The 23,809-nt window shown below is 35.6% G+C and overlaps 1 protein-coding gene across 1 annotated transcript in view; it reads left to right on the top strand.

Annotated features, from left to right (window-relative positions):
• Positions 1-23,809, top strand: part of plcb1 (phospholipase C beta 1) — a 366,687-nt gene that overhangs the window by 263,852 nt on the left and 79,026 nt on the right. Inside the window, exons 10-15 of the mRNA XM_088933143.1 lie at positions 1,056-1,202; positions 5,560-5,717; positions 13,739-13,821; positions 15,410-15,494; positions 21,533-21,710; positions 23,570-23,647. Coding sequence (XP_088789269.1) covers positions 1,056-1,202; positions 5,560-5,717; positions 13,739-13,821; positions 15,410-15,494; positions 21,533-21,710; positions 23,570-23,647 — 729 coding nt within the window. The remainder of the gene's footprint in view (positions 1-1,055; positions 1,203-5,559; positions 5,718-13,738; positions 13,822-15,409; positions 15,495-21,532; positions 21,711-23,569; positions 23,648-23,809) is intronic.

Genomic DNA, 23,809 nt, shown 5'->3' with positions numbered 1-23,809 from the left:
AACACTGTAAGCTTCCTCTCAGAGGCTTCTTATACACTATATTTGTACATTTAAACTCACATCTCCAAAGATATTGTTAAAAAAATATTTGAAATGGTCATGAACTGTACAGAAATTAAAATAACTTACAAGCAGGCTCTCCACTGAGTAAAAGAAAAACAAATACTTTTTTTTCTGTGGAAACACATGATCCAGTTACAGATGCAGTCATCTAGAATGTTTGAGGTGCCCATAGGCGTGCAGCAGCAATGTACAGGGGTGACGTGCAGCACCTTGTTCGCATTTTACGCTAGTTGTCAAATGCAGGGCTGCACTACTCTGTAACATTGCCAGGTAGTGTGGTGAAGACTTAAATTTCCAATTATCATGCCATCTCTGCACACTTCATTTTCTACCTTTGAGCAGCATTGGTGATGTTGTACACAGCCCATTTACTCTTTCAAATGTATGTTTGAAAGAACCATGTACTGTAAAAATGTGTGCTACATTTTTACATTGTTCTTTTCTGTGAGTTAGATCACCTTAACCTTCTGGCTAAAAGGGGAAGGTACACTTTATTACAGTGGCTAACAATTACAGGAATAAATTATATAAAATTGTCAGTAATACACATTCAATGTAAAATTTTTCTACTCTTCATTAAGATTTGCAGGAATCCCAGATTCATTTTGTGTGGTATACTGCATGTTGCATATGTTTGCACACATACTGTACTCTAGCAAATACTTATTTCTGCAATGCTTTGAGAATTTTTCCCTATTCAGCAAATGACAGTTACAAAAGTAAGGACATTATTGAGGTCAGGGATTGCTGGGGTGATTTCTTGGCCTTCTATGCACTGGAAATAAATTGTCTCTGTTTATCAAAGCAGCTTATGTCAGCTTTAAATGAGCAATGTGGTATGGCATATTCATTGTTGTTTTTTAGCTTTTACTGTTTGATTTTTTTGTTAGCATATCACATCAAGAAAAAATGCTCTTTGTACAGAGTGCTTAAAAACATTTTTTTATTATCAGTTATTTTTTTAATAAATTTAATTATTCTTATAATTCCAGGGCAAATATCAGTGGAAGGTTTCACACGGTATTTAAGTGGTGAAGAAAATGGAGTTATTCCTCTTGAAAAATTGGACCAGAGCGAGGACATGACCTTGCCTTTATCACACTATTTTATCAACTCTTCACACAACACCTACCTCTCGGGTAAGATTCACTGAAGTTTGGGGATATTTTTGTCAGCAATATGCAATATAATTGAATATACAATATTAAGTTGTATATTCGCTGAATGAGTGCTGAATATTTACTTTCAATATGAGGGACTTTCAAAAGAAAGCCTTTTATTTTAATTACGTTCTGTCACATTTAACATCACATTAAAACAAATGGCAATGATTTGTGTTTCTCTGTTATGAATCTTGGTTACAGTTGCAGAGCCTGTGTTTTATTTTTTTACCAGATGAAACTTCAGCAAAAAATACATGCCCCTCTCAAAGATACATCACATGATGAGCAAAAGGAAAAGACCCTTTTATTATATGGAATTTTATTGAACTAATATGATTCATACAGATAACCAGCAATGAAAGGGCCAATGTTAGTTTGTTGGGCTTTTCCAAATTCTTTTCAGCTGTTTTAATTTTCAGTTCATAGTGAACAACTCATGTCCTAGCTGCATAAAAATATCAACTGTAAAGTAGAATTATTACAAACAACTAGTTTATTTTCCAGAAGTAACTGCTGACTGGGAATCTGTTGTATTTAATAACACCGTATTATCATGGTGAAACCATAAGTAAATTAGGTTTTAGTTCATTTTCTTAAATCAGAGGCAAAAATACCATAATTGCTGTTAAAGAATATATATATATATGCATTAAATATTATATACCTGTATATGTATATACATTTTTACAATGGCAATAACTGTATTAGCTACTAATCAAAATCCCCTCTTCATATTGAGAGTTAGGTGAGGAAATGGAAAATCTTCTTGTGTCTGGTACACTCAAGAAATTAGTTTACACCAAATGAAATGTGTTTGTTATAATATTGAATGAGACGGTGGATGAAGTGGGAAACAACTGTATTATAAAGGAAAGGGTAAGAGAGAATACTAGCTGACAAATGAATATCTCTTTATAGATTGTGTGCTTTAGCAGTTTACAGAGAAAAAGAAAATGTTCCTAAGAATAAAGTATTTACAAATAATACCTTTTCAGATTTTGAGCATAACATTGCCTTTACATAGTACCATGTCTAAACATAATCTGACAGACTGCACATTTGTAACAGTGTGATAGTGTATAAAATGCATACTGTATGTTATACAAGAAAGTGGGATAGAATTGACCAGGAATAGGCTAGCATAGTTCAACACAATGCTTACCTGGACTGCATAGTTTTAAATATTTTTGATAAATCCTCCAGTAACTTGTGTTGTGTGAATGTAGCATTGCTTGAATATCAAGCAATGAATATATAATTTAATTAAGATCATGTTATAAGATGCTGTGCCCCAGTCCAGAAAGTACCTCCTCAGACAGTGCTGAATTCCACTATACTAAAAGGCTGGACCTCTGTCTGTGCCAGGACAATCCAGTCCTATCCATTTTCCTGAGGGATTTCACCACCTCTGGCTCCAAATGAACCCTATTGAAGCAGAAGTCTCTAAAATTATCTGTATTTGGATTTGCTGTTTTTAGGCTATTGTCCAAGTCCTTTTTTTCATGGATTTAGTATGATGAAAACTAATGAAGCACAAGTCTTTCTTAACTGTTTAACTGTTGGTGTGTAAAATCAATTGTTATACCTTGAAGCACACATTGATTTTCAGTTAAAGTAGATGTATGCATTTGCCGAGTGCTTGCTGTGATGAAATTAACAGGATAATTCAAAGAGATTTTTTTACAGACTAGAAAAAATTTGAAACTTTGAAATGGCATTCTTCACCTACAAGTGAGTTTAATCTGAACCATATGCATAGTCATAGAAAATGCTGCTGTCTATTGGTTTTACATTTGCTTGCATAGATTCTTAAAGATGAAAAGCCAGAAAAAAATTGCTAAAGTCTTGCTTGTATTTCAAAAATCATCTGTCAGCATAGAGCTGTCTAGTGACAGTTTATCCAATGATACAATAACACCCCATATTCGCAGACATTGTATTTTACTCTGTATATATTATATGTTCAGAAATTATAACACTTTGTTCACTAGTCCTTTAATTCTATACTGGTTCATTATGTTAAGCAAGCCAGTCCTTTTAAAAGTTGATAATTTGTTCACCAGGCTCTTTAGCCTTCAGTTTAGCATTTGTAAAGTAACTTGCTTTATTCTACAGAGGGTCTAAACTTCAGAGAAACATCCATTTGCTTAAATTGTTGGAATTCAGTATAGATTAGTCACAGATGAACATTTATCTGACTTACCTCTTTAGGCTGGGAACTAAAGATTTTGTCCTTTGTTCTTGAACTGAATTTGGGCTTACTACATTGTGTTATTTGTAAAAGCCGGAAGTTATCCAGGAGCTGGATGACGTACAGTAAAAATTTGGATACATACATGTACTTTTTACTTCTGTTTTACTTAGGAGGGAAAGAGTATGGGCAATTTGTGTTGATGTTGTATTTGTTTTTTGTGTTTTGTTAAATATAGTGTTTTTGTTTAGTTTAAATTTGGAAACCCTGTTATTGTTCATATTGTTCTCTGAGTTTGTCCTGTCCATTACCAAAATGTTTCTAAGATTAACTTTATACATCTTACCACCTGTATCCATTTTTGTTGTACCTCAGACCTGGGTAAATATTAACAAGAATGATGGTTACCATATTGTAAATCAATAGGATCATAGACTATGCAGTAGTCCTTTTTTCTACTGCCTTGCAAAAGGAAGTTTAACAGTGTATTTACATAGATATTACATAAGCATACATTTTGTAAAGTAAAACTACATCTTATGAGACATGAGAAAAAAACTAAAATTTCACACATTATTCTCATAATTGAGTCTTCAACCCCAATTAAACCCAGGACCTCAGAACTGTAACACCCAGGACACAATGCCACCATGGTCCCCACTTCAGCCCTTCTTAATTAAAATACCACATAGTATTTTGTCTAAATCGAAAAAAAGTTAAACATTATATTTGCTTGTAATAGGAAATAATTGTGTATGCCTACCATATTAACCAGCTATACACCATTCTTGCACATTGGCACATTGCAAATTCCAATCCCAAAGCTTGAAAGCTTGGAAATATATTCTGCAAAAAAGAAAAACAGTGACAAGTGTGATTAAGTAGTCCTTTTGTATTTGTAAATTACTTTATATATTGTTTAAACCCCAGTCTTCACTGGGTCAAGTAGACTAAAAATGGGTGGCTGGGTATTGTTTCAGTAGAACATTCTATTAATACTACAGATATAAAGATTAAAAGACAGTACCATATAAATAGGTTTAACAGCCTCTGGAGGCTTTACTGTGACTTGAAGAATAGGATTCAACCTCATTATTCTACAAATTTCACTACACTTACAGTATGTCATTAGATGGAAGTTCTTGGTATTGATAGATGGATAACATTTCCATGTTTCTGTGTGATTAATTTTAAGAAGATATATCATTTTTTTACTACGTGGTTTTGTGAACATTGTAAGGTTCAGGCATAAATTATTGTTGTTGCATCCCAAGCTTTCAAAAATTCACTTTGAGTTCCCAAGTAGTTCAACCAATTAGATTTGCTCATTTAGAGTAATTTGAACATTATAACCCAGAGATTGCCAGCTAAATGTGGACTATATAATTTATTGATATCCAGAGGATTCCTTTAAAATGTGCATAATTCCTTAAAATTACCTGAGCAGCACTGAATGGACTTGAAACCTCAACTATCCCAAGAGCCCCAATCATGGAATCGTGGACAAGCAACTAAGTATTGATAAGCAACCATGAAGTCGCAGTGTTGTCCTCTAGTTGATAGCACTTTTCCTATGCAGCCAGTGTTGAATGCAAAGTATAGAAAATCGTGGGTAATTCTGACAAGGGAATCTCTTGAGGAAAGCATGCACAGTCCTTATTTTTTATATGCTCGTACAAAGGCTGATAATAATAACACAAATTTGATCAACATTTGACTATCCCAAATTATACCATTTTTTTTCAATACTTCAGGTATTGTACATTAATCTTGATGATGATGTAACAACAAGCTGGTTCAACAAAGACAAGTAATAAAGGCCCTTTCTTTCTATTTTGTATAAGTCTTTATGTCTAAACAATGGAAGATACAGAAATGTGGCTAAGTCTGAAAGTACAGATGCATCATTTAAGTTCCAATTTTTAATTCTATAAAATTCGTTAAACTGGTAAAATTGGTTAAGCGTGGTTAAACACATCTCACTCTGGCTTTAATAAAACATGCAGTGTCACTCCTGCAATTGGTGACACAATAGGTAGACCTTTGTGAGTCCAGTGTTTTGGATGTGATTACTCTCTCTTTGCACAAGCCATGTGAATTCCTGATGTAAGTGTTCTCATGGCTGACATTCTGTTCTCTCAGCTGGGCAGCTGGCAGGTAACTCTTCAGTGGAGATGTATAGACAAGTGCTCCTGTCAGGCTGTCGTTGTGTGGAGCTGGACTGCTGGAAGGGTCGCACTGCAGAGGAGGAGCCTGTCATCACACATGGTTTTACCATGACATCTGAGATATCCTTCAAGGTAAATGTTTACACATGAAGTAATTGCAGAACATTTGCTTGAGTGTAACAGGGAACAAGAATCATCAGGAGGAAAAGGTGTTAGTAAGAGCACTACATAACTTCAGAAATGCAAATCTCACAACTTTATAATGTCAAGTGAGAGAAACTGCAACAAAACACACACTAAACATGGTAGGCTTTTAATGTCAATTTTAAAATGTTGTTCTATGTGCAAAGTAAAAGTATACACTGACAGCTGATTTTGAAGGATCTGATTCATGTCACTGTTAGTCTTATCCTTTCTTAAACCCACTGCTTGAATTCGCATAATACATAATACAACTTCCAGTTACTATCAACAATGGCACACATTTTAATAAAGGTTAAGGACTTTTCCTCATTTTGAAGTCCCGTTATTCCATCAGGTATATAGACTACTAATATTATTTGTTGAGCACTGGGCCAGGGTACAAGTAAAACAAATTGTCGAGGAGTAGATTTTATTCAAAATGTATTTATTGCACACATATCATGCACTTAGTGAGACATTTGTTGAAACCCCAAAGGACAAATTCTGTTCACAAGAGCTCAGCAGCAAATGCTACAAGTCTGTTTACTGTTTTATATGTCAAATAAGAGAAAATCAACCAAGGACTTTTAAATCATACTCTGTATGGTCAGCACTGGTCATGCAAAGATGTAATGCATATGCTAAATTTTTCAGTTAAAAAATAAGAAGGTAGTTAAGTTTTATTTAGGTAATATTATTGTCATACCCACAGGAATGCCCACTCATGTAGCACTACTCCTAGTAGTGACAGGCCGGTCACTCCCAGAATTGATCAGCCATTCATCAGTTGCTGTGGTAATGAAAGTGAGATGATTACCGAAACCACCAGACTGCTATTCTTCCCTCATCCCAGTTAAGTCTAGCAGTAACAACGCCCCTTGCTCAGTCATTGAGTCTTTTCTCATGGCTTTCCTTGTTGCTTGTTATAGTTTTCCCCCTGGTTTTTGCCTCTTTCTTTCATCTTGAACATTTGATGAATCCCCCCTGTGTTACATTCACTGATACTGAATTCTCTCTGCTGGATGAGCTGAATGCCTATCACGCTCGGTTTGAGAAGAAAATCATGGAACTGCCAGCACGAGTGCTCCCAGCCTCTAATGGTTTGACTGTGTCTGTCATGGGAGCTGAAGTCAGAGCAACTTTGTAGGTGATCATATGGAAGGTGACTGGCCCAGATGGGGTTCCTGGATGGGCCCATAAGTCTGGTGCAGATCAATTGGCCACAATTTGTATGGATATTTTTAATCTTTCACTTTCACAATCTTTAGTTTCCATGTGTTTTAAGAAAAACACTATTATGCCAGTGCCGAATAAAAATACTGCGAGATGTTTTAATGATTGCAGATCGATAGACCTTATATCTACTGTAATGAAAGGCTTTGGGAGGGTGGTCATGAATCTTATTAACTCTATGGTATCTGAGTACTTAGACCCACTGCAGTTTACATGCTGGAGTAACAGCTCCCTTGATTTTCTTGGTTCTTCACACTGCTTTGGCTCATTTGGGTGATAAAGACATACGTCAGAATGCTATTCATTGATTACAGCTCTGCCTTTAATACTGTAGTTCCATTCAGACTAGTCACCAAGCTTAATGAACTGGGTATTGGTACATCTCTTTGCAGCTGGATACTGACTTTCCTGACTGGCAGACCACAGCCTTTTTTCCCACTGACCAGTTGATATAGGTGACCTCACAGCTGCATGCTTAGCCCTCTGTTGTTTTCCTTGTTTACCCACAGTTATATGGCCAGACACAGCTCCAACTCCATCTGCCAGTATGCTGACAATACTACCATCAATGACCAAGTCACCAGTAATGATGAGATGGCCTATAGGGGTGAGGTCATTAACCTGGTGGAGTGGTGCCTTGACAATAATTTCTCCCTCATTGTTAGCAAAACCAAAGTGCTGGTTGTCAAATTAAGAAACCAGGGTGGGGATCAATCCCTACTCACATCAATGGGATGGCTGTAGAGATGGTTAGCAGCTTCAGTTCCCTGTGTACCTACATCATTAAGGATTTAATGTGGTCCCAGCATGTAACTGAAACTAAAAAGTAGCTGCAACAGTGCCTTTACATCCTCAGACAGCTGAAAAAAATCTATCTTCAAATATTCTTGTTGCATTTTACAGGTGCACTATTGAAAGTGTGCTCACATGTTATATTAGTGTGGTTTGGCTTTTGCTCGATGTCTGACTGAAAGGCGTTACAGGGAGTGATAAGGTCATCCCAGTCCATTATTGGAGTCCATTATTTCCTCTCTATTTTTACAACTTGCTGTCTCAAGAAGGCTGGGAATATTGCTAAGGATAGCAATCTTCCTGGTTTCTCACTTTTCTTTCCCTTGCCCTCTGGTAAGTATTAAAGGAATATACTGTAAAGGCATGTACAGTACCTCCAGATTCAGAGACAGCTTCTTTCCACAACCTGTCCAAGTATTGAATTCTGCCTCTACCACTGATTTACACTGATATTTTTTTCACACTTATTGTGCTGAGTTTTATTTAAGTTGAGTGTTATTGAACTTGTTGCTGCTGGTGTTTCCTTAATGTCTTTGTATAGGAACATATGTAGCGGAGCTAGTTTGGATATGGTGACGTCATTGCCCTCACTGCGTGTAGCAGGGACCTCAGCTGCCTGGGCTGAGGGAGGTCTCCTTTAGCTCATGCGGCTGGTTCCCTGTTGCGTTACGCCAGAGACCTGGGTTCGCGCCCCAGGTTCTGCGGGATGGAATGGGTGGCAGAGGGCACGAGCCCGCGCGGAACCGCGACAGTCACACATACATGCAAATAACCATTTAATTGCACTTAAATAATAAACTAAACTCTAAATATGTACAGTAAAATTATTTTGCTATGTCTTCTGCAGGAACACCTGCAGCAGTACAAACAAGCAGTACAAACAAGTCCCAAATTGCTATATGATAGATAGGAATTGTGGTGAAGCTGCTAGCTTTTAAAAGTCAGTTCTCTGCTTACACTGCCATAGAGTTCTAAACAAATGAGAGGTAAGTGTTTCCTAATTAAGCTACAAATGTTGCTACAGCCATTATCTTTCTAGGCCAGACAAAGCTCGATATCTGAGATCTTACCAGATCAAGTTGCAGGTTTGACTGCCTTTTAAGGTTGCATCAGAAATAGCATGGGATGTCACAAGAGATCACCAATGACCACACCAGCAATATAACTGAATAATTGAAAATAATTTCCATATGGAGAAGATCTCACGTGAAATTAAAAGTACTACACACAGTTGTCCCTCTTTTTGGTAATTATGTGCATTATAAAATACTATTGCCAGACATGAAAGAGAGGAAAAGTTAACAGGCAGCTTAGCTGTACCATTGTTTCTATATAAAAAAAAATCCAGAATTAATTTGCAGTTAGCAAAAGTGAATGCTCCTGAGAAGGGAAACGTCTGTAGCTGGTATTATTCACTCAGAAGGTTTTATGTAGCTCCCTTTTTTGTATAGTTGATTTTGCCTTCTACATGAAGCTACAGCTCTGAGGGAAACAACTCACTCCCACTCAAGATGAGATGATAACATTTAGTGTTCTTGTCAGACATCTGTGAAACAATGCTCATTTCAGAAAAATAGGGAGGTGGGCGAGGATTACTACTCCTTTTGTCAACTTAATCCAGGCCAGTAACTTTGAAGGTTTAGTAAGATAAATAAGACATTGAAAACAGTTTCCTGTATGTATATACTGTAATGCTGCTGGTAATAAAACCCTTTTCTCTTTTAAAAACTGTAATATATAAAAATACTAGTTTGTTGAAAGCCTTATTTAGAGGTTGGTTTTGATCTATTGTATATCATTAAGTGGCAGAGTATATTACAAGTAATTTGGCCTGGTTAACCTAACAGTGCTGCCTTTTCCCTTTTTTTGAAGCAACATTAGATAACATTTCTCACCACAAAAGGCTTACATTGCACAATCATTATCACCTACATGTTAATTGGATTGTTAGCTCCAAGATGACTCATACATTATTATATTCTTTCATATTTTATTTCTGTAGTAGTGAAAAGGTTTTTTCCTAACTAACTGAACTGAAAAGACAACAATCTGAACTCATTAGTAATATGGTGGCTTTGCATAAAGAATGTAGATTTTCAGGGTATTTAAAATGGTATTTTATAGTGCTGCTAATGTAGATAAATGTAGCACCATTACTGCCATACAAAAGACTTTGATGTTTTGCATTGTTCTATTTTTTTCACTCAATATTTTCCTTCTTTAGGCAGAAAGGGGAAAAAAAACATGGCACATATCTCCAAAAACTTTCTTTTAAGATCTGCATGTTGTTCAGAAAGTTCTTGATTTAGGGATGTGTAGAGAACAACAAATTATGTTAATGACAAGGAACACCTGGCAATGAGTCAATCAGATTTGGTTATTAAATATGATGGATGAGGCCATTCAGTGTTTCAAATATGCTGGTCATGTCCAGTTTACCTTAAATTGAGATCAAATTAACTTAATATTCTTATAAAACATTTTTTTAAATGCTAAATGACCATTTCGGTTTATTCTCACCTTTGCTAAATCTTATTAATATCAGTCAATGTTGTTATACTAGAAGAAAACTTACGGAGGGACTGAGTAATTTGTTGATGATAACATGTATACAGTATATTGTAACTTTTTCACACTAGTGTATATTGGGACATCTTAGCAAATGCAAAATGTTGTATTTTGTGGGGGGTTCTGTTAATATGATTATTTTAAAAATGTTTGCACAAGATGGTTTCTTTACCTTTTCTGTTCAGTATTAAGTGTTTTTTCTAATTACTATTGTATATACTGACACTTTTTTATTGTAGTACTGTGTTAGAGCCTTTCCTAGACTACCTCATCACGGGAAATTTCTAGCAAAGGATACAGGATTCTAGCTAGGATATATTTCCACAAGACGTTAGTGCGTGTGAGCTGCAACCATTACAATGTCACCCTTTCAAGGAAACTGGCCTGTGAGAGTAATTATTTATTTTAATTCTTAATTTGCTTTGAATAACAAAGATTTCAGTTTCTTAAAATCTGTCGTCTGTAAAAACTGCATATTTCATATTTTAAAGTGTGACATAAGATTAGCGTGGAGAATGTTTCAGCAGACATAGTGTGGTGGTCAAAATCACAGAAATGCAATTCAAAGAGCAACTAAAATTTGGACAGCTATTGTGCGGAAGTCTCATTCATGAAAATTTAAATTTCAAAAGCTTTCAGCTGTCATTGATATACTGTTCAATTATCATGGCCTTATGGCTTGAAATTGCCTAATAAATTCAATTGGGTCAGCTCTTGTTAATAATAGATCTTTCATTCAAAATCAATAGAAAATCTCGTAAGTCAATGGGGCTTGCATATTTCTCTGTCAGAATTGAATAAATGTTAGCACATGCTGTATTTTAAACTGTTCGGACGCAATCCGAAAGCATCTAACTGAAGTGGTTTCTTTTCATGTTAAGTTTGTAGAATTTGCATAGTTGACAGCAAACCCGTTGATTTTTTCAAAACATATTTACACTAGAGGGGTTCTTAAAAGATTTGGCAGCATGTCTTCTCTTCAACCTTCTGTTATTCTGTATCACATACAATTGTGTAAGTTATGAACCTGCTTTTTATTCTGAGTTACTAAAGTATTATTTACCATGCACAGAATAGTATACTCAATAAAGGTCACGTCTCTAAGCATTGAAGATTAAAATAACCATAGATTCACAACAAACTAATCTGTGCTTGTAATAAAATAATAGTTGCAATAATATTAACTTCATGTGATTGTAATATTGTTTTGGTACCAATATATTTTCAAAGTAAACAATATAAATAAATGTGATAAGGAACTCCAAACTGATTTTCAAATATACTGTATTTCAGTAGTTTCAAGATTTTTTTTCAGAGCAAATTAAATTTGGGAAAGTCATTTAAAACTATTATTCCTGAATTATGAATATGAATTCCTTATAGTAAAAGATATAAAAGAGCTCTTTGTACAGTATAACGATACAAATGAATGTGTATGCAAATAAAATAGTAGTAAACAGTGAGCTCATAGTGCATTTGTGGCAGTAGTAGTGCTATTTAGCATAGTTTTCTTTTTTATTTGGCTCTCTGTACAACAAACTTAATTCTACATATAATTGTACAGGTAGTAGAAACATCATGGTAAATGAAGGACACCAAGTAAATTGAAAGCAAAGGCATCAGCACAGGTGTGACTCATGCATTTAATAAGCCAATAACATTCCAGCATGCTTAGGGTCATAAAAATGCTGGACCTATCTGGTTGCCTATGATTCTGACTACCATGACAGCAAGAGGATACATTGTTGACTTTGAATGACAGATGATTATTGGAGTAGGAACTTCAGTGACCAAGATGGGTCAACATGCTGATGATTCACAGGCAGTGGTGTCTAAAGTGATGTTAGTCTGGATCTCCAAAGGAAAGAAATGTTCAGCAAAGGGCAACAGGGGGTGGAAGCAAATACCCAAGGACCCTGATATCTGTGCATTAATTCAAAGTGCAAAGGAAAACAGTTGAGGAACTGCAGAGAAGACTGCAAATTTCAACAAAAAGCAGCCAATTTCAGCACGAGCTGGGACACTCGACAGAGCAGAATACCATACTTGGGCACGAACCACCCATCACACCTGGTAAAAGTGGAGCAAAGATCACAGGCAATGGACTACTGAGTAGTGAAGAAAGGTGATATGGTCAGATAAATCATCCTTCCCCATGTTCTCAACAAATGGATGAGTACACTTGAGGTGGCTAAAGAACTCTGCAACCCTGACTGTTTGATTTCAACAGTGAGGAGTTTTATTGGTTCCGTAATGTTGTGGGGCACATTTTTCTGCCATGTTTTGGGTGCATTCATCCACTTAAAAGCAAAGTCAGTGCTAATGGCTACTTAAAGGTAAAAGTAAGGTTATCATCTGCATTCCATGTTGCAGGATTTCTTTTATTCGAGAAGGGGTGTCTTCCAGGTGACTATGCCCCGATCCACAGAACATGTGTAGTCACCCAGTAGTTTGATGAGCAGGACACTGATGTTATTGATATGTCATGGGCTTCTCAATCACCAGATCTGAACCCAATCCAGCATTTATGAGATAATATGTAATGACATCTGAGAAAGTGTTTTCCACCTCCATCAACCAGATGTGAGTTGATTGACTTTCTCTTGGAAGAATGATGTTACATTCATAATGTAATATTCAAGATACTGGTGGATTCTATGCTTCTGTGCATACAGGGCTGGACTGGTCGTACACAGTGTCACAACCAGCCCAGTGGTGGCTTGCAGCCTTCAGTTGCCCCAGGAGACCGTGACGTTGCCATGAGTAAACACAGCCTTGATTGGTCTTTTGGTCCAACCTCTCCCCTACCAATCAGGCACCCAATCATTAGATTCATCCTCATTTGTCCATCCCCTATGTATTCCAGAAACGCCACTAAGGAAACCCTCCGCCACTGAATTACCAGTGGTAGTATAGCTCTCTGCACAAATCCCATGGGCCATAATAGCAACTCGACTAGGATTGTGAATCCCAGATCCTGACTGTGTCCCTGAGCAGGACCCTGAGCACCTGCTCAGTGGTGTCCTGCACTGACCGCTGTGACTCCAACAGCCAAATCAGCCTGTTATCAGTCTGTAACCCTTTACTTGATGCACCCTTGGTGGCATTTGGCAAGCTCCGACTCCTCTACTTTCAGGAGTCTTGGGAAGCATACGAAACTGCCATAGTCCTAGCACTTGGGTTTCAACCTGCTAAACCACTTCTGCTGTTTTTAGTCCACACCCACATTGTAACACCAATGCCCTTTTAAGTGATCTGACATTGGTGTTTACATTTTTACAACTGATCTAGTACATTTTAATTGAGATAGTTTATACGGGATAAAGCAAAAATTGAAAGGTTGATGGCAAAATAACATGATTTTCTTTTTTTTGTAGGAAGTCATTGAGGCAATTGCTGAGTGTGCGTTCAAGACTTCACCATATCCAGTTATTCTTTCTTTTGAAAACCATGTGGATTCGTAAGTAGATGAAGTTATCGATTGGTTGCCCAAAAGTGCATTTAACCTGTTGCTTTGTCAAAAAACAAGTTACTTTGTTCAACTGAATAGCTATTATTAAATATTGTAAAGATAATTGACTATACCATTCACAAGTCATTGCTACTACAATAATTCTTTTAAGAAGACTACTCATATAAAATCAGGATCCTCTAGCCATGATGGAGAGGACAAGAGGTAGATGGGAAGTGTCTTTAGAGGAAATGAATAATTCAAGTTATTGCTGCTTAAGGCAGTTCCACATTTTACTGAATCATGGGATGCACTTTATAGTATATATTAAGGAAGATAGTATATAGAATATACTATAACATATTCTATATGTGATATGTAATATCCCAAAATATATTCTGTGTATTTTAACATATATATATAAAAGAATGAATGAATGAAGAATATGGTGGATGCTGCACATTGGTAGTGGTGGAGGGGAGTCCCCATTACCTGTAAAGCGCTTTGAGTGGAGTGTCCAGAAAAGCGCTATTTAAGTGTAAGCAATTATTATTATTATTAATATGGTCCAGATGTACTGTAGGTCTCTGAAATGCCTTTTCTCTAAACATATCATGTACATGTGTGTTGTATGTTTATGTTGTATGTAGTGTAATACAGTATGTGTATGGTCACTGTTAATAAATATTTGTCTCACCAAGTGTGCCTATACCAACGACTTGGTATTTTGAAAAAAAAAAAATTTCAAAGTGTTTGAGAAAGGTTTGGATTTTCTCCATTTCTGTAACCCCCTATTTGTAACAATAGTAATAATACTAATAATAAACAAATAAGATCATATATAGCAAGAATGGCCTTCCAGATGTACTTCAGTTATACCTTATGTGTCTGGATATGTGTGTGTGTTTTGTGTCTTTGAAATGTAGAGTAGTGATTAGGACTCCAAACTGTAACTGTACGATCCTAGGCTGAAATCTTAAATAGGACATGGCTATTGCACCCTTGAGAGAGGCACATCAATAAATGAGTGCAAATAAATATATTTTTAATGGACAGCCAACTGTCCATTAATGTATACTGTATACATTTACTGTATATACATAGACTATATATAGAGCATGTGAAAGGAAAGTACACCCAGACATAAACAATCACTTTACAAAATTTTCTTGAATTGAATCATTCAAATTGGAAGTAACGTTGACCTCAGCTGTTCCCACATTGTTTCTAAGGTGCCATTAATCTGTGCACCTCTCACATCCCAGCACATTTGAGAAGGGTTTGCTATTCTGAAGTGACTGGTGACTGCAATCTTCATGAATTTGAAGAAGAATGACTCTTGATTTTACAATTGAGGACCTGGATCATAACAAGATCTTAAAAATAAAATGTGATAAAGTGTTGGTGTATAATGCAATCAGTATAAAGTGAATGACAGATTTACATACTGTATCATCTAGGACTGCACCTTAAATACTGTAAGGAATGGAAATGAGATCCTTCATTAAATAGTAATACCTTCTGTCCGTTGCTGATAATTTCCAATAAAGCACAAATCTTCACTTAAGTACATTAAAAATATTCCTTTTTTTTTCAGACCAAAGCAGCAAGCCAAAATGGCAGAGTATTGCAAATCAATATTTGGTGATGCCTTGCTAACTGAACCACTTGAGAAGTACCCAGTAAGTAAACAAAATTGCAGCTATTTTAAATTGGCTACTGTACAAACAAGCACAGTGCTTTTCATTTGTCTGTTGTTCTTTGGCCAAACAAACAAAGATATTTGAGAACATGTAGGAAAAATGATTGCCCTAGTTTTTGTTTGATGAAATTAGCAAAACAACAATTTAACCACTATTCTTGGAAGTCATACAATATGTGTTTGAGGGGACAAAATTCATAGCAAGTATCACATGTTGTAATCATTGATACAGACTGCACGAAAACATTACTGAATGAAACAGATATTTGTTCTTGGTTTGGAATTTTTATTTATCTAAAAGTTTTGTTTTTTTGGCAAGCCTTTATCTTTATAAGTTTGCATGACTCATACTTGAAAGGCCTGCATTGTTTCCTGTAGAAGGTATTTGATCAGCCATCTTTTTAATTGTCTTTCTGAGTTTTTTTTAAGGAGTCTGTTATACTTCAGCGCACATGGCCATTCAGTAATATAAATGATGTAATATATGTTAATACTTATTCTTACATTGCACAGAACTGCCTACAGAATGCACTCCTGTATATTTTGTGCTGTTTCTGTTGGACAACAAATAATCATACAGTTGTAAGCAGTACATGATCTTCAGAATACTAAGTGTTTATAGATAGATAAGACTTTATTAATCCCATAGGGAAATTGATGTGTTACAGCAATCCAGCCCAAGACAAGCAAAAACAGACATCAGAATAGTTATAAAACAAAAGACAACAAAATAAATATAAAATAAATAAATAAAAAATAAATACATAGGTGTGTGCAAAATGTGATGATCATAGTCACTGTAGAAACAATAAAATATGTGCAAAATGTGCATAGGTTTATACAGACTGATTGTCCAAAAAGTACAATGGAGCAAACATGCTGTCCATAGATGAGCAAATGAAGGGCTAACAGTCCTAGCCTAGGGCAGCGTTATACACCCTGACAGCCGCCGGGAGGAAAGACCTGCGGAAACGTTCCCTTGAACACCGTAGCTGGAGCAGTCTGTTGCTAAAAGTGCTCCGCTGCCCAGTAACAGTCCCATGAAGTGGATGAGAGGTGTTGTTTGTGATGGCTGTGAGCTTGGTCAGCGTTCTCCTCTCAGCCACCACCTCCAGGGGGTCAAGGCTCATCTCCAACACAGAGCCAGCCTTCTTGATAAGTTTATTGAGCCTATTTGCATCTTTTGTCATGATGCTGCTGCCCCAGCACACGACAGCGTAGAAGATGGCCGCCGCCACCACTGATTCATAAAAAATGTGTAGCAGTGTTCCATACACACCAAAGGACCTGAGCCTCCTAAGAAAATAGGGTCGGCTCTGACCTTTCTTGTACAGGGTGTCAGTGTTACCAGACCACTCCAGCTTATCATCCAGGTGTACCCCTAAGTACTTGTAGGACTATGTCCTCACCCTGGATGGAAACAGGGTTCAGCGGAGACTTATTCCTTCGGAAGTCCAAGATCATTTCTTTGATCTTGCTGGTGTTAAGCTGGAGATGGTTAAGATGACACAACTCCACAAAGTTGGTAATTAAGCTCTTATATTCCTTCTCCTTCCCCTCTCTAATACACCCCACAATTGCAGAGTCATCTGAAAACTTCTGCAGATGACATGTCTCAGAGTTGTACCTGAATACTGTGCCCAGAAAATCTGAACATGATAGTTATGGTAAATTCATAAACATTATTAATTTTATCTTTGTGATTTACATATTGAGTATCAATAATAGCAATTATAGTGTTCTTTTAGCCCATATGGTGGTTAGTTCTTGAAGGGAGGCAAGGTGTCAGCTTCAACAACATGACAGTGCAGCTTGTTCCATTCTCTCACAGCCCTGTTTTATTTCATTTTATTGAGTAGACATGACATTGGTAAATTCGTGATGCTAAGTAATGTTTATCATCAACAGAGTTGATGAAGGTGGGTCTACTTAGAAAGTTAAAGACTAGCAGTGTGTGGGTAACAATTAGAAATAATATACTGTACACTGTACTGTAATTGTGTTTCTGTAAAATTTAAATCAAATAATATGTATTTATTTTTTTACTACTTTATTAGTTACATATTATATATATCACAATATTTAAATGTAAATATAAAAATATGATAATAATACATGAATAAACATGATCTAGTAAACAAAGTTTGAGTAGGGAGCTGCATCAGCCTGCGTAGGCTGCAAATGAAGAGGTAAAGGAAAACTGATAGGAAAAGAGGTGTGGAGCCTTCTTCAGGTATAAAGGGGTAAACGTGTGAATGCCGATAACAGGGGATGTAAAACGCAGTTCTACCTACCGGCTAGATAAGACCAACAATCTCTCTTTCTGCTCATTCAGATATGGTCAGGCAGATGGTTTTTAAATTCTTCGAGCAATATAATGATTTTGGATCGTTTATATTCAATTTATAATATTTTGGCTTCTCCAAAGTCTTTAAAGCACTTTCTCAACTTAGCATCTTGTCCTCTCATTGGGGCGGGGGTGAGAAACTGGGTGTGGGCTAACTTTTTAAGAAACACTTGAAGAGAAAGTCCTCCATGTTGAATTAGAATTGAAAAGTTTTTACAGTTATGCATTCACTAGTCCATCCATTTTCTCATTTCTTTAAGCGCAGCAACCACCGACATACAGTGAGGGAAACATTTTACACATTTTACACGTAAACAATAAAGTGTTAATACAGTAAATGTTGCATTTTTGTTATTAAATTCCTTAATCACAAAATCATCCCTTATAAAATGTATCTAGTTCATTCATGATTTCCTACATCCTATATCCCACACATGAATGGCATTTCATCAAAAAAAGTCTCAAATTTCACATTTTTCTAGACACACAGATTTACAGCACTTAACACCCAAAGTTGGAACAACGAGGCTGGGGTCTCAAATCTCAATAAAGCATTTTATTTTAATAACAGTCCTATTGCTAGCTTATTGAGGTGTTTTCTCCTTGACTGATATGTGTTACCATACTGTATGCATTTTCAAATCCATTACTGAAACAATCTACAGTTTCTACTTCAGTTTTTTTTCTACAATATTAACTTCATGCAGATGAAGCTAAATGCTTTGATCTGAGGCACATTAACCCCTCTACTGCTGTCTCTTGTACAGAGTGAGTTCTTATGAGCATGTGGGTGTGAGGGTCACAATGCCAATGTGACCTTGTATTAAATAAAGCAATTAGAAAATCGATGGGTGAGACACTTTCTCTGTGCTCTGATCTGCTGGGTGAGATTCTGCAAGGTACTGACCAGGCTCATACCCGCTTTACTTCAGTGGGTTGCTAGTTTTAAGTTGAAGGAGTGATTTCTGAAAGATGCTCTCTGTTTTGAGTGCAATATACAGTACTATACATTATGGAAGTGAGAAAATTGTTATTGACCTACCCAGGCCTTGCTCCTTAAATACTGTTGCTACAGTATCTTAGTCAAGCTTTGACAAAGCCACCATGAAAAGCAATGGAAAAACTCAACAATGCATTCATCTCAACCTTTTTCTAGTAATCTGTGATAAATCCATTAGTGGATTAAGTTATTTGTTGTGAATAGTCAACTAGTTAATTGCCCAAATTTACAGTATATACTGTAAACAGGTTTTTCTTAATTTATTATGCTTTTATTATGCTTCATGAACATTGCTTCTTGGAGACCCTTATTCAACCAAGTTAATTTATCAGAGATAAAGCCATGCATTCATAGAAAAAGTCCAGTGCAGTACACCAATTCACGCTTTCAACCATCACTAAATTAAAGCAGTTTTGTAAAGTGGAAGGGGCTAAAATGAGTCAAAACCGATACAGGAAATAATAAACAGCTATAGGAAATGTTTAGTTTAAGTATTTTATTCTAATTAGTATTAATAATAACACACTCCATTTTATTGTAGAAAGTAGTATTTGTTCCTGAGATAAAGGAACTTTTTTTCAGCTCCACTATAATGGTGCAGGAGAACCGAATTCAATTTTTTTTACTGTTTTTCTGTTTTACTATTTTATTTTTTACTTTATGGTTTTAAAGCCACTACAGTATGTGTATAATTTATATTTTATAATGAAAATCTAAAATAAAATGAAATATAAATTATTTTAATACATATTTAAACAACCACATATAACAATAAACTATTTTTATGTATCCAGCTGAGTTTTGTGTTTTGTGAAACAGCCCTACTTTTATGTTTAATACTAATTTAATATTCAACTTAGTATGATATATAAAATTAAGAAAACTTTTAAATATAGTAAATAAATTAAATTTTATTATTTAAATTTTAAAAGATTTTCCCCATGGGACTGGGCACTTGCTATGTTTGGTACCAGGCATTTCGTATGACAGCACACACAACACATTAAGCATCACTGCGCCACCTGGAGGTTTTACAAAATTGTACACTCCTACATCAGATTATTTGAAAAAACAAAAAGGTGTTTTGCATTACAAATGTGATGTAATGAAGTATGTTTTGCAGTATGGTGCATTATGCTTCAAGCATTCTGAATGGCTGGTTCTATATATTTTTGCAGTTTTCAGTGCTCTGTGCTGCCATTAGCTCTTCTTTTCTTTACTTAGAATATAATTGGTACTGTATTTTCTTGAAATAAAAACTCCTTGCATGATATTAATAAAAAGATCAGGATCTGTGACATCAGCAAATCATTTCTCTATTTAATTTTTTAATGCTGTATTTGAGTAAGACGCATACATTTTGGTGTGTTTTTGTTTATAGATGAGTACAAACCATTTAGGTTGATGGTAATGTTTATGATGACTAAGACATCTTTTATGGCTATAATCTAGTATACTGTATATTATTTTTATTTACTGTTTTCTACGATAATTAAGGGATATTAAGAGATATTGTTTCTCCTCACTATTGAATATGGTAAGCTAATGTAGCATATATTAGTGCTAGTCCATAGTAGTAGTCCATTTTATAGATTGGAAAACTGTCTAAATAGACATTGTGCAGTATTAATTTTAATCATACAGAGTACTGGATAAAGCCACCTTCCTCTCCAAAATTATAGCATGGTGAATATAACATTTACTATTGTGTGTGAACATGAAACCTGGCAACACTGTTGTATATTGTCTACAAACCTCTGTACATGATCTTGAGTTAGTGCACAACAGCGTTGCCTTGGTAACATTCATTACATCTGTTGCTGCTGATTGGCTCTTGTCATCACACTATAATAGCAGTGTCTAGTGTTGCCTCAAGAAGTTATGTGAATTAAAGATGCTGACTTCTAGTTTTGACCTGGTTAGAACAACGTAATATTGCAGAATCTTAAACCATTTTCTTTTTTCATGTGGCAAGCAAGCTCGCTGGAGCTTTTATTTCCTTAGAACTGTGAAACAGCTGGCTTATACAGAGCAACAAAACATTATTCAAGACATTATCAATGAGCATTTTCTGAATTGTGTAAATTACACATGTACCATTCACTGTCAAACTTAACACTATTGATTATTACAATCATTCTTTTTTTAACCACTTTATCCAATACAGGATATTGGATAGCCAGGGTCTATCCTGGCAAGGAACAGGTACAAGGCAAGGTACACCCTGGATGGGAAGTCAGTCCATCCCAGGGAACACACAGACAGAGACACTCACACTAGGTTCATTTTTCCCAGAAGCCAGTTATCCTGCCAGTATGTTTTCGGACTGTGCGAGAGTGTCCCTGTGGTCCACAGTGAAGACTGCACTTTCATGATTAATGTTCTGAACTGGCTATTCACTTTTATGGCTGTTTCAGTCCCTAAAGCTGGAAATATAATTCTGTGTTAGTCTCATATGTTACAGAAGCAAAAGTTTCAAGAGATTGTCAAAAAGCATATTAAAAAGATAGTCTGATATAAAAAGGGAGACCTTTCTTCTTTTTCCAGGAGAGATTAATTTAAAGAGAATGACACAAAGGAATTGTTGTTTGTGTAATCCTGTCCACCAGCATATCTTATTAAACTGTTTGATTGGCTCTGTTCAAATTTGTTACTTTCTTTTTTTCTATAGCTTGAGCCATGTGTTCCCTTGCCATGTCCCCAGGATTTGATGGGCAAAATTCTGATAAAAAACAAGAAGAAATCTCATAAATCCTCTGATGGAAGTGCTAAAAAGAAGCTGTCAGAGCAAGCCTCAAACACATACAGTGACACCTCTAGTGTGTTTGAGCCCTCCTCACCAAGTGCAGGTAAAAATTGTATCTAAAGTGTCAGACAATGTTTTCAAAGAGAATGTACAACTTCTCAGCTTTAGATTTATTTTCCTTAATGAAGGGAATGTGTGTTTTTTTATGCTGTATGTATGAACAGTTAAACGACAGAAGAAAGGCAGAACAGATCAATAAAATTAGAGAAGACTTTCAAGCATAACTGCTATTGATCAATACAATCACTAAGGCTTTCAGAGAGCTAAAATATTTAGCAATTTGTGTGCACCAAGTTGGGATATGTGTATTTCAGACGGGTCATCTGAACATCTTATCAAACAAGCAAAAAACAAATGTTGAAGACTTTTAGACAGGTATCCCATAAAGGTGCTTGTCAATTGGTGTATTGTTTGCTGTCCATTCAATTGAAATTATTTCATGGACCAGAATGACAGATCTTAGATTGCGCAACTAATGCAACTACAGTCGAGGACATCTGAAGTTTTCTTCAAATAATGTTTATTTTTTAGCAGCAGCTTTTATTTTTTAACTTCTTCATCAGCTGCACAAGTGACCAGATCGGGGCTAGTTTGAATGCAGCATTGTCAAATTGTAGATGGCACATGCTGGACAGCTCACATGAACTGAACAAATGGAATTAAATGTTATGAATGAGACTGAGAAGTGTAGATAGTAAGCAATCCTTCGTAAAAATTATAAGGCCATTTTTATCACTATTCATTTGTATTCCTGTCAGTTGTTTACTACACTTGCATCTCTCCTTTTTTTTCAGCCTGCATATTTCGTACAGGGACAGTTTGTGTCATGGCATGATGACATTCTGTATCTCCCATCTGAGTGTGTCCTGAACCTGGCAGGGTAGTCTGCAGATAATGTACCATGGCTGAGATTTGTTAGTCGGTTACATAAGTTTCAAATTCAAAGTTTATTTCATACAAATTTAAAGTAAATAAAAATAAAATCTGTAAGAAAAAAGTAAGAAGATACAAACTGAAGATTTAAGGAAGAATGCTAGGATGATTTTGCTTTCACATACAGTATCACAGAGTAATATGTGTCTTTTATCCCTTGCAGTACACAGTAAAAAGCAACCGACCTAATTGGGTGCTAAATGTTCAATTAATTATTTTTTTTCATCTGAATATCATTTAGTATCTGATTTAATAAAGTAAAACCTAAGCAAATATTAGTTATCTCAAGCAGCCTTATTCAGATGACTATTGCATTTAAATTCACATAACAAAAATCTTCCAACAACTAGTAAACCAACTTCTTGGTTTACAAAAGAGATGCATTATCTCTTAGATTAATCACAACCAAGGTGAAAAATGATATGCCTTTCTTTTTCAAATGTGTTATAGTATTGGAAAATAAAAATTTATATATATGTAATAATTTTAAAGGATTTTTTAATGCTTAAATCAATTGTAGTACTTACATTTCTTGTTTTTTTTTTTTAAATGTTACACTTAAGGGCACAACCTGTGGTTCAGTAAAACCTAGTTTATACAGTCAATTTTAGTTATCTTTGCTCTTTTTCAGCAGTGCATGTTACTGCAAAGGCAACCAGGTTAACCTTAATTTTTTCCAGGCATACTGGCAGTGTTTTCCAGAGGCCATCTCAATGCACTGAGAACACAATTTATGATCCTCACATTGTAAAAACATGAAAAATACAGGAATCTTTGCCTTTCATTTAAACCTTAGACAGATTATAAATTGTAAGTGTAAACAGGATACAAAAGCAAGAGAAAATGGGTGTCCTTTTTACATACTATGAATCAAGTTTCTTTGATTTCATAATACTTGGTTTCACAAAACATAAAGGAAAAAAAACAATCAAATATAAATAAACAAATTATGATTATTCTGACTTGCAGGTTCTGCCAACCCTGAAATTCCAGATGTAGCACAGCATGAGGGAAATGATCTCAAACCACAGGGTGGAAAATTGATAGGTGAGCTGTGTTTTTTTTCTCTCTCATTAAAAACTATAAGAAGCATAAAAAGCAGCATCGCTAAAATCATTTAAAGACCTGTTATCTCCTTTATATTATCACTTGCAAAAAGGGTGAGAGAAGTGAGAGGAGCAGATTTATCCCAAAATCACCACACAGACC

The sequence above is a fragment of the Atractosteus spatula genome, chromosome 2 (genome assembly GCF_055471065.1).
Source record: "Atractosteus spatula isolate fAtrSpa1 chromosome 2, fAtrSpa1.hap1, whole genome shotgun sequence".
NCBI classification, from domain to species: domain Eukaryota; kingdom Metazoa; phylum Chordata; class Actinopteri; order Semionotiformes; family Lepisosteidae; genus Atractosteus; species Atractosteus spatula.
Note: the sequence above shows the minus strand (reverse complement) of the source record. Positions and strands in the feature narration are given on the sequence as shown.